This window comes from Heteronotia binoei, chromosome 13 (genome assembly GCF_032191835.1).
Source record: "Heteronotia binoei isolate CCM8104 ecotype False Entrance Well chromosome 13, APGP_CSIRO_Hbin_v1, whole genome shotgun sequence".
NCBI lineage: Eukaryota > Metazoa > Chordata > Lepidosauria > Squamata > Gekkonidae > Heteronotia > Heteronotia binoei.
In genome coordinates this window covers 58,070,336-58,085,793 of record NC_083235.1, presented here as the reverse complement: position 1 = coordinate 58,085,793, position 15,458 = coordinate 58,070,336, and the positions used below count along the sequence as shown (strand labels likewise).

The 15,458-nt window shown below is 47.5% G+C and overlaps 1 protein-coding gene across 6 annotated transcripts in view; it reads right to left on the bottom strand.

Annotated features, from left to right (window-relative positions):
- Nucleotides 1-796: 796 nt before the first annotated feature.
- AATK (apoptosis associated tyrosine kinase) overlaps nucleotides 797-15,458 on the bottom strand; it is a 97,816-nt gene continuing 83,154 nt past the window's right edge. For 5 of the 6 annotated variants that reach the window (XM_060252212.1, XM_060252214.1, XM_060252216.1 and 2 more), the window contains 7 exons: nucleotides 13,481-13,565; nucleotides 12,864-12,985; nucleotides 12,140-12,289; nucleotides 7,686-10,617; nucleotides 6,316-6,478; nucleotides 5,339-5,572; nucleotides 797-2,393 (listed from right to left, as the gene is read on the bottom strand). In XM_060252212.1, coding sequence (XP_060108195.1) covers nucleotides 2,365-2,393; nucleotides 5,339-5,572; nucleotides 6,316-6,478; nucleotides 7,686-10,617; nucleotides 12,140-12,289; nucleotides 12,864-12,985; nucleotides 13,481-13,565 — 3,715 coding nt within the window. In that variant the 3' untranslated portion in view covers nucleotides 797-2,364. The remainder of the gene's footprint in view (nucleotides 2,394-5,338; nucleotides 5,573-6,315; nucleotides 6,479-7,685; nucleotides 10,618-12,139; nucleotides 12,290-12,863; nucleotides 12,986-13,480; nucleotides 13,566-15,458) is intronic. The other variant, XM_060252213.1, reaches the window with a different exon arrangement.

Sequence of the window (15,458 nt, the reverse complement as noted above, 5' to 3'; positions counted from 1 at the left end):
AAAGGCTAAATAATTTGCCACACCCAGTGGTGATGTTTTCAGAGCTCTCACCAAGGTTGGAGCAAATATTATTTCCCACCGAGGAATGTCACACAAATGATAGTGTCCTGACTACAGAGAAAGAAGAATGACAAAGCTTACACTGGGTTCTAGGAGTTCTGGGCATCTGCCAGGTCACCCAGCCTACATACACCATTCAAAATAAACAGCAGGATCCTAAATACATTTATTCAGAAGGAAGTTCCATAGAGTTCAATGGGTCTTAGAAGTATGCACGGGATTTTCAGACTAAGAAAAGCTCCCACAGGCTAAAAGGAACAGCAGGGCTGGCAGGGAGAGGGAAATTCGAATGCTGCCATACCCTGCCACAGAGCACCACCCAGTAAAATGAGCAGTGGAGGCTGTATGTCAATTGAAGTGCATTACGCTCCATGTGGACATGACCCAAAGGAGAGGGAAAGTATCAGCCCCAATGCCATGCCTGCCTCTTACAGCTGAATCGGATATCAGCACAGTGCAGGACAACAGCCACAGAAGTATACAAAACTTACTCTCCTGTTGCCTAAGCATTGTCGGGGACTTCTTTAACCACACGCTACAGCAGTTGATCGTGTATCTGCATGCTTGCCTGCCGGTTTCCCGCATCCATGTTTGGTCTATAGCTCCAAAAGGCCACAATCCCCAGAATGCAACTCTCGTATCCTCTTTCTTCTCCCAATCCAAATTGCACAATTACCCTAAGCTTTAAACTGCTAATATAGAAATAAAAAACCCCCTCCCCCTTCCTCTGCATCTCCCCTTTTCTCTTCCCCAGGACTTAGCTAAAAGTTAACTTCTTTTACATCTCTTTGGCAACAATAACAAACCCACAGCTCTGTTAGAGCAGGTGATACAGCAAGGGCACAGTCCATTTCATAGACAAATAGTCTGGGTGCCAATTTGACCCGCTTTTTGCTATATGTCTTACCTGGAGACTCTTCCTGCATGTGAATGACTGGAAGGGGTGTGGAGGGAAGCAGGAGACCCTCTATACATTGCACGGCTTGGCTCTCTGGTATAATTCTGCTCTGCAGGGTGCAACCTCATGGCACCTAGAAAGACTTCAACCCACATAATACTGTGGCAAAGAGAACACAAAGACTGTGGCAAGCGGGGTGGGGGATGATGAAAGAGGAGGAGTCCGTATGTGGCTCCCAATACCACATGGTCCCTCCCAGCTGGTTATGAATTCAGACATCATATTTCTTGCACCTCCCCTCTATTGCCTGCCTATGCCATCTCCAAACAAACAAGCCAAAAAACTCCCCTAGGCTCCAAAAATGTTACTTCCCAAGAGGGTAAGATAGAGACGCGATGTGCCTAAGATCATTAAGGCACAGCTTCCATGCCTCTGGGGGCCCAGGGTGATCTTGTCCATCACAGAGGTGGAGGTATTCCCTGCAGCTGAGTTATCAGGACGAGATGATCACTCACCAAGGCTCACTGCAATACAGGGAACAGACTGGAAACCAAAAAATCCCCAAATACTTGAGTTGTGCAAACAGCAGCAAATTGACAGTAGCAAGAATGTTTATATTGGGGAAAGAGGGGGATCCATTGCAAAAAGGAGAATTGGATGCTGAACATGGGTGTGCCCCCACCCTGCAAATAAAATAATACACCTCCATGGCTAGCTGCCCCACGTGTCCCTTGCGTTTGGTCTTCTACTCTTCCTTTGCCTTTCCCCTTCCTGCACAGCCAAGCCTGGCAGTTCCAGCTGATTGCCTGTTAAAGCATGTTAAATGAGCGGCACAGAAGGTGTACAGGAGTACCAGTGCCTAGTTGAAGCATGTCTGAATGGCACAGGGTGCATGGCTACATGCTCTCCCTAGACCCAACATAGGACTTGGAAAAGACACGTGACAAGCTGAGAGAACAGGCAGAAGTTGGTGTCTCAAGGCAGTGGCCCAACTTGGGAAGCCAATGTGGGTCAAGAGATCAAGAGGGTGAGCTGGAGAAAGGAGTGACAAAATGGTTTGGGTGGAGGTGCAGCGATGTTAACGAGGTCACAGCTCTACCCTTTAAATGCTATAGGTTCTATATGTCTATCTGTACACATACACACGCACACACTCATACACTCACACATCCACACATTCATGCACTTATCCCAAGCTGCCTCACTGTGGCAACTCCAGCCCTAGCAGCCCAAAGTTGAGATCTGTCCAATAAAATCTGCCTCTTAAAAAAATAGAGCGAGGCCCCCACAGAGTTCTTCTGTTCCACCCAGATTCTGGGTCACAATTCTTACTCCTTTGCCCCGATGCAGAAACTGATGCTATGGGGTCAGGATGAAAAGTCCAAAAAGAGAACATGTGGCCAAGCTCACTCTCGGTCGCCATCTTCACTGCTTCCTGGAGAAGGGAACAGGACAAGTTAGAAAGAGAAACATCACAACCAAGAGGCTGTACAGATTCCAGAACCATAGACTTCTAACCACCAAACTGTAAAATTCAAAGCCCTGAAAGTAAGAGAATAAATCTGCCCACCTCTCCACTGCTAGGTCAGTTTTGCCATTAATATTGTCAGAAAGACAACCATATCAGACAAAACATATTTTGTACTGACAGCATTTTAAAAAGAGGCTCATAGCCTTGAACATGATTTGAGCTTTCCTTTAAAAGTACATCTGATCGTAGCATATCAGTGACTTTAGTGCTGATAAGTTACACCCACTGGCTTGCCACTTCACCCTTCCATGTGTTGGAGAACAAGGCACATGGCAACTGATGACCTAAGACAGGCTACTTCTATCGTAATCATTCCAGCGGGGTAGCTAGGTTAGTCTATTACAGGCACAAAAGTAAACAAAAGTCTAGTGGCACTTTAAAGATTACATTTTGTTAAACTTTAAAATACCACTGGACTTCCATTTTAGGCACTCAGTTGCTGGATGTTTTCATTCACAATTAGAGCTGGTGACAATGTAAGTGAGAAGGCAGTGAAAGAAAGTGATTGGATTTGGAAGTCAATGAAAACCACCTCTTTGTAAAGCCAGCAGAGGACCAAAGAGAAATCTGGCATGCGCCTTTAAAGCAGCATTCATTTATATCTCTTTTAACAAGAAAGCACTAACAAGGGCTGCATCTATAGATTATTCTACAAGCTAAAGAATAAAAAAACCCTTTCATTTTAAATGCTGAAACAAAAGCAAGTTATCGATAACTGCTTACTATACAAGGACACCAAACCTCTGAATTAGTATGAAACCGTGCCTTATGACTTCCTATTGTTTCATCCATTCTTTTGCCTGTCATTAACTGTGCCTTTGAGATTCAGGACATTGGGCTAATGGTGCGAATGTATTGGCTCCAGGCCCAGCATTAGGGCCTCAGGTGTCCCAGGCTGTCACCTGCCTCTGTGCCTCCCCATGCCTGCCCCCCACCACCACCACCCTCTCACAGGGAGGGCAGGTGTGACGGTGCAGCAGGGGAGGGCAGAGTGGGTTCTGGGAGAGCCACGCCTGTGCTCTCAGAAGCAATATGAAACTGCCCTTGAAGGCGAGAGCAGCTAGGCAGGGCTGAGTGCATTCTTCTCCTCAGAGTTCGGCTTTCCTTGCGAGGGAAGCAATGCCCCATACGCAAGGTGCCGCCCCAGGCCGCTGCTTACATGTCCTACTACAATGCGCTGGCCATGATTGGCTCCATTCACATAAAACTTTTATTTTGTTCCGTTACTTATGGATAGGAATGCCATGAATTTTGCAGGAAAACTGTTCAGCAGTTGAACTTATACTGCTCAACACCTGCAATCAGACTGTGAGCTTATCAGGGATATGTTCAGATTGCGTAAAGCAATTCCAACAGCTACCCAACAAATTTGCAGCTGCCTGCTGGTCAGAAGCTAACTCGCAGTTGATTGATGCACAACCAAACCTCAGAAAAACAGCTATCTCATCCCTCTGTATGGAGAAGGAAGCAAAGCTTCTGAGCTCCTGATTACAAAAGTGAGAGGAGAAAAAGCTAATTTCTCTCCTGTTCTTTGCAGCCTAAAAGAGCCTGACTTTTAGCTGATCAACTGGGAGTCCGCTTCTGATCCCACCCCCCCAAAACAAAAAAACCCAGCTGAGTAGAGAGTAAATTTTCCCAGCAGAAGATCGGAAGCCAGCTCCCAGCTGATCTTTCAACAACTGGCTGCAAATAGCCTGTTCTTGTGAATTGACGTGAGAAGGTAGCAAATAGCCAAGAAGCCAATTGATTAACTGACTGACCAATAACCACTAGCAAACAGGAAGTGAGACAGACTGCCAGGTGTTAGAGTATGCCTCCTTATGCAAAAATTAATTAGGATAGTACTATTTCCTTCTCTGCTAATCCCATGCATTTTAAGGGGTAAAGCCGCCCCCACAAGTCATCCCCTTCCCTCCAAGATCAATGAAATAAAGTCATGTGGGCATATTTCAGAGTTTTCCATGGCTCACCTCCCTACTATACAAGCTATCTCCCTCTCAGATGTGGGCCAGAGACACGTTGGGAGGGGGACAACCCTCTTTTTTAACAACCATGCAACTGGACAACTATGTATTAGGTCTATATAAACCTATTAAAGAGGAACCCATATTCCTGTTCTTTCTTCCTGTCCTCTAAGTGCAAACATTACAAAAAGTATTTAAAATTACATCTGGTAACTGAAATCATCTCACATGAACATGTCTTCCACAGTGTTAACCAGGCTTGCCAGTCCCTGACTGGGGCAGGGGATCTCCCGCCCCCAGTGCCCATTGCCTGCTGCTCCTCCAAGTGGCAATGGAAGCAAAAAACAAAACCTGGCAATCTTATGTGTTCCTTTTTGTCACTTCCAGTGAAAACTCAGAAGCAATGGAGGGTAGGTCTAGGAATTGCTAGAAGCTCTCTGGTAAAACCATACGGTTTCTGGAGATTTCTAGACCTACCTTATGTCACTTAGAGGTTGTCACTAGAAGTGACATAATGGTGCATGCGGTATTACGGTCCCACCATGCCCCCCCCCAACTGCCCCCCAGTGCATTGCCTGGCAACCCTAATATTAACCCTTAGATTGTTAACATGTGAATATTAACCCTTAGAATATAATCCCTTAGCTTCACAACGAAAGCAAGTAAAGTGCACCTTCTTAATAGTTAGACCCACCCTGCCTTGCCTTTTCCATCCCACAATTCAGTAGTAGTCCTCCTTTATTTCCTGGTTCTGGTCATGTGACATCTACTCCATATCATGTGTGTTGACAAGAACTGTCCCATTGCTCAAGACCTAAATATTTCTGGAGCCATCTAGGTTCCTCACTCCTCATTAGGGTCCTTTCCTTTTTGAAGGCATCTTACCTCCTACAGACTTGACATCTGAGTCAGTGACATGTGTGATGGAGAACCGTGACACTGGGGCAGGTGAGACAGTGAAGCGTGAAAACTGAATGGGCAGCATCTGCTTCTGAGAGGGCCCTAGTGTGGGTGGCAGTCTGGGGAGGGCTGGCTCAGACACTGCCGATGTTAATGTCTGCATGAGAGACGATTTCACTGGCATGAGAGGGAAGTCATCATCCCATTCAAAACCACCACCTGGAGTTGAAAAGAGACACAAAGGAGGAGTCAGGAATCTTGCCCCAAACTGGCTTCTGCCTGCTAATATTTGCTGTTGATTCGCACAGTCAAGTCCAGCTCTTCACAACCCCATGGACCACATCATGCCAGGCCCTTCTGTCTTCCACTGTCCTCCTAAGTTCACTCAAATTCATGTCTGTTGCATTGATAACACTGTCTAACCATTCTCATCCTTTGCCTTCTCCTTCTTCTTGAACCTTCAATCTGCTAATATACCACAGCAAAAAAGGCCATACTACTGATGTAGTTCCACCTTCTATCCCCCTCTAGTGGTCAAAAACAGAGAACGTTAACTGAGTTGCTTCCTGAGGTCGAATTCATATCTGAAAGCTTTGGTGCAGGAATAAAAAAAAAATGCTTTCTGTTCCCAATGAACATAGCAGGGGAAAGCTCCCATTCTGAACCAGTTAGGCAGACAGTGAAACTATCATGCAACCAATGCAGGTAATGGTAGCCAATGATAATGTTGACAAAGAGACCTCCAAGGTCACAACCAGAAAGAGCTCAGAAAAATACATTCTTAGGTCTTCCCAATCCCATAGAGGGTGTATAAAAAGTAATGCACAGTCCTGAGGAACAACGTAAGGTAACCTGAGCTCAAAAATACTGTTCACAAAGCTGCAGGGAAACATAATGTGACACTTCCCCTCTCCCCCCACCCATAGGTTTAGCTGGCTTTCCATTCCCCACCCAAGTCCTACCCTTACTCTCTTCAGAGGTGCTCCCTTCTGAGGAACTGTTTGGTGTCTCTGTCCCGCCTGCAGCGCTTGCAAGACTGTCGCCTTCTTTTTGCACAGAGTGGGCCAGGCCTGGCTCTGTGACCTCTGGGAAAGACTGGTCTGCAAGTTCCTTTGTGGGACTTTCCTGTACACAAGAGACACAATGGATAAGTATCACATGTTATGGGACAATTTGATACAATTCAGGCTACCCTGCTGAGGAGAAGCAGCTCACTCTTTTGTCTGCCAGATCCTTTTCTGCTCCCAGCCCTTCCCTTCTAGCCTCACTTTTGCAGGCTCCTAGGTCACTTCCATGCCACCCTTGAGGGAAAGTTACAGTTGGGCTTAAATTAATGGCTGGACTTCAGGTTGACATTTGATTAATTCTGTCATTTTTTCTGGGATTAGTATGATTAGGGATGGCCATGAACCAAGAAAATGGAGGTTTGTCCTGGTTCGTAATGTTGCATGAACCACAAACTGGTTCGGGCCTCTGCGGATTTGTGAACCAGCTTGTGTTCATGGGTTTTGTAAAACCTACTTAAAGGGAATGCTCCCTTTAAATGGGTTTTGCAATTGGGCGCCACATGGGAGTCCTAGCAGCAAATTCACTCAGAAGTGGTGAATTTGCCACTTGGACTTCACTCCTTTGTGGCACCCACTTGCAAAATCCATTTAAAGTGCAAGTGGTGAATTCACTGTCCGGGGGAGGGGGGGTGTTCTGTGGGGAGGAGTAAAATGGATCACTGAATTGGCTTGTTTGTTCTGAGTTCAACTGTAAGAGCTGCTGTGGCTTCCCGGGGTGGGGCATCACTGAACTGGATTGCATCTTGCTCCTGTAATTGAACTCAGAAGGCATTTAAATGCTCTCTAAGCTCACTGGCGAGTTGCACCATCCAGTGGCCACAAACCAATCAAACTGCCACAAAAACCATGGTGGTTTGTGGGCAGATCATGAACCAGGTGGGTTTGTGAACTGCAAACTGACCTGGTTCATGACAAACCTGGTTCATAATTCAGTTCATGCCCATCCCTAAATATGATGGTATTCTGCTACAAAGTACTTGTAGTGAATGGCACCAATATGTTCAGGTGTACTAGAATTACATGCCAGTAGAGGGCACTCGTGTTTACAGGTTTAGGAATTTTTAAGCCCAGGATCCTTTCAGCTTTGGGGCTGGCCTAGTGCCCCATAGGAGATGGTGGTGAAGGAATGTCCAATGACTCCTTCAGAATCTTATTATGAGGCAGTATTCAAACAATTTAAACAAATGCAAAAGGTGACTCCTCTATTACTTGGCACTTTTTCAGGCTCCTCTCTCCCTTCCAGCTCCCACCCCAAGACAAGTCACCTGGTCAAAGAGGTAGACAGTGACATCATCATAGAAGGAGACAGCTTTCTTCTTGCGTTCAAGGTCATCACAGAAGGATTCCACCAGCAGGTTGGGCATCTTGAGCAGACTGCGCAAGTTGCGAGCACTGTGGCTCTCTGCCACCACAATGGGCACCGTAGGCGATTCCTCCTCACTCTCTTCACTCTGCTCTTGGATGTTGTAGCAGCGCAGTTCCTCATCAGACTCATCACTGTCCTCTGTGTCGTCTTCCTCTTCCTCAGGATCAGTGGGAACAGATGACTGCTGGGAAGGCACCACTGACAGGTCCAGTGAGAGACTGGAGAGTGCAGGATTGCTCTGTAGCTCCTCACTCTCGCCAGTCCCCTGCAGTTCTCCAGGACCTTCTGGTTCTCTTGACCCACTCTCCAGCCCTGCATTTCCTGCCCCCACATCTCCCTCAACCACCAGGATGGGCACCTCTGAACTTATGACCACAGGTGACAAGAAAAAAGATCTGGTGGGAGCCAACTGAGAGGGAACAACAACAGTCCCTTCACACTCATCCCCTGTTGAGTTTAACTCCAGCTCCTCAACAGCAACTCCATTTACCAGCAGCTCCTGTGGTTCCCTAGGAGTTCCTTCCCTCATGACTTGTTCCTTATCCTCTGGAAAGGTACAGCCCACACTGTCTCCACAGGGGGCAGTAGACTCAGGGCAGGGAGGCACAGACTCACCCTCAGTGCCATTTTTGTTAGGGGCCTTCCCTACCCCTTCAAAGACTACCTGGGCAGGTTCTGGCTCATGCCCTTCAGAGCCATCACTGTCCTCTTCCCCATCCTCCCGAGTTCCCCCTTCAGTATCATAGTCAGAGAAGTAGGCTGAGTCACGGTAAGGGTTCTTCTCATCTAAGACATGCAGCTCAGCACTGAAAGAACTTGACAGACTTAGCTCTTTGGTTGAGTCCTCCCTGTCTTCTTGCAACTTTCCTACCTGGGCAAAGTTTTCAGGCTCTCGTGCCTCATGAGGCTCCTTGAGGACAAATTCAGGAGACTCATAGTTCTCTGTATCATACCCACTGTCCAGGGCCTTAGGCTGGCTTGAGGATACATAGGCTGTAGGGCTGAATGCCTCACAGGAGCTGGTGGTGGAAGGAATGTCCAATGACTCCAAAGAGTCAGGAGTCCCCACCTGCTTCTGCAAAGACTTGAAGGCAGGCAGTATATCCTGCTGTTCAACACAATCAACTGAGAAGTCAGCAAAACCTCCCAAAGTATCCTCAGCTGTATCCTCATCACTAGCCTCATCCATATCAGGGAAGCTAGCGCTTGACACTGTCTTGTCTGGTGTCTGGTCCTGTTCACTGCTGATAGTTTTGCCATTTTCTAGGTTGATCTCCTGTAGCATCTTGGGTGGACATTCAACTGAAGCCTCTTCTATAAGGGCAGGATCTTCCCCAACAACTGGTGTGTCATCTATTAATTCGGCCGGTGTGGTTGTATCCCCAGTGTCTATACTGACAGCTGGTTCTGGCACAGATAACGATGTCCCCACGTGCAGTTCCTCCAGCAGTGGCCCAGTGGACTGGGGGCCCCCTTCTCCACTCTCAGTCCAGGAATCAGTGGAGTCCTCTCTATTGACCTCATTACTAGCAACATCAGCCAATTCTTTTTCCTCTGTCAGCAACTCAGTATCTAAGCAAGGGGAGCCTGCATGAGATGACGCCACGCACTCCCCACCCAGCAGTGCAGCTCGCAGATCCTTGAGCCCTAGAGTGGGCTCATCCCGGGGTACCGTGCACAGCGGTTCTGCCATGAGCCCCTGGAAGGTGATCATGCGCCGGTAGCACCAGCTGTCATTGGCAGGCGGCTCACAGGGAGATAGTGAGCGGCAGCTGTTGTTATTGGCTGAGGTGTTGGATTTCCAATGCTTGCTGGAGGAAGGGGATTCATCATTCTCACCCACTTCACTTCTGGGGCTGCCACAAGAGTTCTCCTCATCCAGGTCCAGAGTGACACACTCTGACGTGGCCTCCTTGTAGCTGTAGGTCATTGACGGCGACACACCCAGTGGGTCAGTGAAGACACTCTTCTGTGAAACTGGAACAGGCCACTCAGAGCCACTGGGCTCTTTCAGCAGGTAGTCATCAGCACTTTCCCTTGGGGAGGCCTCATAGTATGGGTCTTCCTTGTCCCCTTGTCCTCCATAGGAGTAGTATTCGGGGGGTTCCCAGTGACTGTCAGTGTGTGCGGAGTGGCCCAGAAGAGGCTCCATGGTGAGTGAGACAGTAGGGCTGTTGCTTGATTCGTAGTGGCCCTCCTTGACTTGCCAGCTTCGGGCTGAACAGCCAAACTCAGGACTGTAGGAGCACATAGTGTAATCCAAGTCAGCCCCACTACCCTCTGAGGCTGCTTCTTCAATGCGAATGTAGTACTCGCTATTAAGTGAGGGACTGTGGGCACTCAGCACAGGAACCACACCTGGTGTGTGCAGACCAGGGCAGCTTTGTGCCTTGCACTCATAGCAGGAGGGTGAGACGCCCAGGCTGAGGTGCTTGCCCCCTCCGCTGCTGCTGCTGGCTGAGTAGTAGAGCTCCTGATAGTGGGCAGGTCCATGAGGGCTCAAGGCTGAGGCTGGGAGATGTTCAGCTTTGCCTTGGTCCCACTTGTACTCAAAGTTGAGGCCATGGCTTGTTTCCATGACAGTCAGAACATCATCGCCATCGTTGGAAAAATGTTCCAGCAGTGGAAAAGAGGAAAGCTCAACACCCATGTGGCTGGAGCCAGAGCCTGAGCCTCCACCACCGCCGGGTTTCATGGAGTTCCAGCGCCTCTCAAATTCCTCCTCAGCTTCTGAAGCCCCCTTGGCACATAGGTAGGAGAGCAGCAGGTGCACCTCCTCAGCAGTGGGGCGCTGCTCTGGCTGCAACCAGCAGAACTGCATCACCTCATACCTGAGAGGAGGGAAGAGAGAGTACAGTCTCCATCTGAGTATGCAACCACACAAAGTGCATCCCCAACCGCACATCTCACTACTTACTACCTAGTGACTTTACAGAGAGAGAGCGTCTCCTCTCCTAGCAACCTAGCCCCTTCCTTACACTCCAGCCTCACACAACACCCCTCTAAGCACTCAAGAACTGCAGCTAGAATGTTTTAAAAAAAAGGTAAAGGTAGTCCCCTGTGCAAGCACCAGTCATTTCTGACTCTGGAGTGACGTTGCTTTCACAATGTTTTCACGGCAGACTTTTTACAGGGTGGTTTGCCATTACCTTCCCCAGTCATCTACACTTTCTCCCCAGCAAGCTGGGTATTCATTTTACCGACCTCAGAAGGATGGAAGGCTGAGTCAACCTCGGGCCAGCTACCTGAACCCAGCTTCCGCAGGGATCTAACTCAGGTTGTGAGCAGAACTTAGAACTGCAGTACTGTAGCTTTACCACACTGTGCCATGGAGCCAAGCTAGAATGTTACATACTGTCAAGTGCTCAGGGAAAGCAGAGCAGTTTTCATACATCACTTTGTGCCCTACACTGACTTCCTACCAAGGTACAATTCATACCTGGTAGAGCACCCCAGGAATCAGCCGCATGCTGACCAACAAGTGAGTCCATCAGATCAGCCTGGTTCATGCATTCGGCTAAGCCTCCATTCTGATCCTTCATAGAGTCTGAACCTTCAGTCCTCCTGACCCTTTCTAACAAAATGATGCACACAGACTCTAAGGGTGATAACAGGCAGGCATATAGGGGCAGATAGGAAGTGTTCCAAATCGGGCAGGCTCAAAAAAACCCATCTCGAACCCTCCACACACTCCCCCACAAACAGTCCCTATCCACGGGGCAACATGGGTACGATCAGACAGCTGTTGCATACCATTCCTATTGCTAGGTTTGGGGGTTTTCCCCCATACATTTTTAGTGGTCATGCGCATGCATGCACTCATGTGCAAAAGTGCTCTGAACAGTTTTTTGCTTTTAAAAAAAAAGCCGGATGCGGCTTGGGTTGGCTTGGCGGTTTCACACCACCAAGGCACCTCGCTTTCACCCTTCCACTTCCGGACACTGAAGAGGTGACTGGTGTGTGGCTCAAAAATTTTCTTACCACTTTAAAAGTGGTAGTTTTCTGAGTCACTCTCAGGATGCCAGAGGATGGGGTGAGTACGGGATGGGGATGGGCAGCAGATGTTTGTGTTTGGAAGGATTTTTCTAGTCAATTCTGAGGCATCTCTGAGTTGGCCCAAAGTGCCGATCTGTAATCACCCATGGTGTGCAATTTACCCAACCTAGCAGGCTGACATGCCCACTGTTACTATATAGAGGGCTGTGTTGGTGAACCAATGTGGGAGCCTGGCACAAAGAGAGCTTACAAACATCTGCCCACTCAACTGGTCCCACCTGTTCAAACTAGCCTTTGCCATGCCTATCCCAATGGGCCTTTCACTGTTCCTATCCCTTGTGATGCTATTCCACTCACCAGCGGTCAGAGAGTGAGAGTGAAAGCTTTGGTTTGGGAAGTTTAAGCTGCTGCTCCTTGATGGCATAAGTGAGCACCTGTCGGTCTGAATAGTGACAATAGGGCTGGCCTCCCAGCTCAAAGAGCTCCCAGATGGTCACACCCAATGACCTGCCAAAAACAAGTAAGTCAAAACACAAAGAGAGGTACAGCACACTATAGACAGAGAGTACTATATCATACATGCCCAGTTCCTCTAAAGCCAGGGTAACTACATTCAAAAGGAACAAACTCAGCAGGTACAATCCTCAGCCTTATCATATTGGGGAAGGTCTCTTCCAGGCTGTACTATGTCAGAGGCAACACTCCCCTTTCTCAGCTTGGATAAACTTGCTACGTTCTCACTGATAACAAAGGTTTCTTATGCCTGAGACTGAGACTGATAACAAAGGTTTCTCATGCCTGAGACTGGGCCTAGGGAATAAAGCCTAGAGGGCATGAACCATAAGCGATCACTTAGCTATGACAGGTTGCATTCCTGTTCGCTTGGCTCAGAGAAGCCCAGTTACTTGGTTCTAGACCATCTTAGCTGTGCCAGCAACCCATTTTCTCAGAACCTGATCTATGGATCAGGCTGCACTGATACAGTTTCTTCCTCTCTCATGTAGACATCAGCTCGACACTCTGCCATTATCCTGTCCCCAGGGCCACATTCCTCATCACACCAACCCCCTGATTTTCTCACCAGATATTGCTGGTCTTGGTCTGGTCAACAATAAGCAGATTGCCGTGTACCTCATCGATGAGTTCAGGAGCCACCCAGCGCAATGGCACCCACAGCTGGTCAGCTGTCACAAAGTAGTCATCCTGCCAGGCATGCAGAGAGAAAGCCAGACCACATCAAACTGGAACCAACAGAAACTGCCAAATGGTCAGAGGGAGACCAGACCCCACACATGCCTGCTCTAAACTCTATGCTCTACCAATAATGATGGGAGCATGCAAAAGCCATTCCTGATGGAAAATATAGCAGGTTTCATTATGGCTACTTTCCACCTGTTCCTGTTTCTCCCTCTGTCACCTCCCCTACCCAGCCATTGATAGACAGCACTACTGTGGAGGATAATGACAAAGCCCACTGAGTCTTGTCTAAGTGTCTATAGATATAACACTTCTGTTTCCACCCCACCACCACCACCACCACCACACGCATATTCCTACTCTCCTCCTTGACATCTGCAGTCCAAGCAAGGCTTCCCCTCACCCAAACACAGCCGCTCCCTCTCAATCAAGCCCTGTACTAGAAACCCAGCCAACCCTGCGTGTCCCTTTGCCTGGCTCCCTACCCTAAAGCAGACTTACTTTGTACTTGCAGTGAGAAAGACCATAATCGCCAATTTTGACAGTCAGGTCAGCTGTGAGTAAACAGTTCCGCAGTGCAAGGTCACTAAACAAAAGAAACACCCAGCTGAGATTATTCAACGGAAAGTGGTAAGCACCAGTCAGGCCAGAGGGAATGCATGTATTGTGACTAAGACCAGCAGAAGCACAGAGCCAGGAAGAACCGTTCAGATTTGGGTAGAATCCCAAGGCTGCTGCCCTCCCCCCGTGAGGTTTGTTCAGCATACTGAACTCCAACATGAAGATCTCACTAGCCAATAAAATGGAGGAAGCCTGAAAGTTACCCTTTAGTCACACACCAGCCTGAGTTCATTAGAGCTTTTGCATCCTGCTACACCTCTTTCTCCTGATGGTCTTCTTAAGTTCCCACAATAGAGAGGCAAGCGCAAATGGGAAGCTAGATAGCTGGTCAGTAAACTGAAGTTCACGTATGCTCATGGCAGGCCTGGCTTGCCCTCCTCCCTATGTCCTTACCTCAATACACTAATTGTTGCAAGTTTGCCTTTTTCCTCCTACATTCTACAGAGGATTCAAGAACACCACTGCATCCATACATGAAGGGTTTTTTTTAAAAAAAATACGCAATGTAAAAAAGTGAACGCATACTGGAATTTCTGGTTGTAGAATGTGTGCCTTTTTAGAACCCTAGCTCCTCCACTTGAGTGAGACTTCCATCCTTCCCAGTAACCACATCATTTCACCCATCCTCCCTGCCCAAATACCCACTGTTCTCTTGTGCACTTTCCATTCCTTCCCCCTCTTCTCTATGACCTCTCACCTAGCAATATACCTGGAATTTCAATCAGAATGCATTATGTATTTTTGCTTAAGTGGGCCTATCTGGATTTCATTCGTAGATGATGCAGGGCTTTGGGGCGCACAGTATGCACAGTGCACACTACAGTATTGTCAAATGTGTGGTTGCTGCTGCTGCTGTGTTTAGTGTTTATGGGATGCCCTTATGAAGATCACAATAACCTAAGTTTAGAGTGATAAATTTTGCAAAGTACAATGACCCAACTATCCTTACTTTATGGATATGGAATGTAGGACTCACTGGCTTCTATTCCTTTAGGAGAGGTATGGGGAGCTGTTGTCTAATTTATTCACCCTTTCTGCAACAAGTATATCTCCTTCTTCTGTTGGAGCTCTCACTTGGCCATTCATCCAAGAACAATATGTACTCACATGCAAGCTCCCAGGAATAACAGTGTTTGAATTATGTGAAGAGTCCAAAACAAGGATTATAAACACAGCAGATATCTGTAACTTAGGAGTGCAAATATGACTAGCAGCTGCTGACCTAGAGGATTTTCCTTTTTATGCCTGATGTCCAAACCATTACAAAAAAATACCTCCCCTATACCACTATTTTTAACCTAAAAATAAAAAAGTGATTTTGCTCTCCAAAATATCTGCTGGAAATGATTCACTTACTAGTTGAGTTGTTCACCTTAAACACAGAGCTTAGTCATCAGTTACTGAGTTGAAAATAATAAAGATAATAATGCCTTCAGCAGCAGCCACAAGTTTCTCTCTCTATCTCCAGGAGAAAACATCAATCAGTAAACCAGCAGTAGAGAACACTTGGTTCATCTCAAGGGTCAGTTCAAACATATCAAACAGAAAGAGGTATGATTGCTTTTAGCAAATCTTAGCTCCAATGGTTGACTACCCTTTTAAATAGCCCTCTTTTCAAAAAATATCCCTCTTAAAGCACCAGATGTCAATGAGAAACAGGACCAGGTGGAAACACCTTCTCTGTCCCCTAGAGTTCCTGGAGAACAATTCCTACCAGCCACTGCAAGGGAAGCAGGAGCATCCACATGGGATGGTTGAATATGGAGTTATCTCCGTATGTGTGCTTGATTGAAGGTATCAAGAGAGAAGAATAGTAGAATTTGTATAGGGCTTTTGAGTGTTCAGAACACTTCAAACA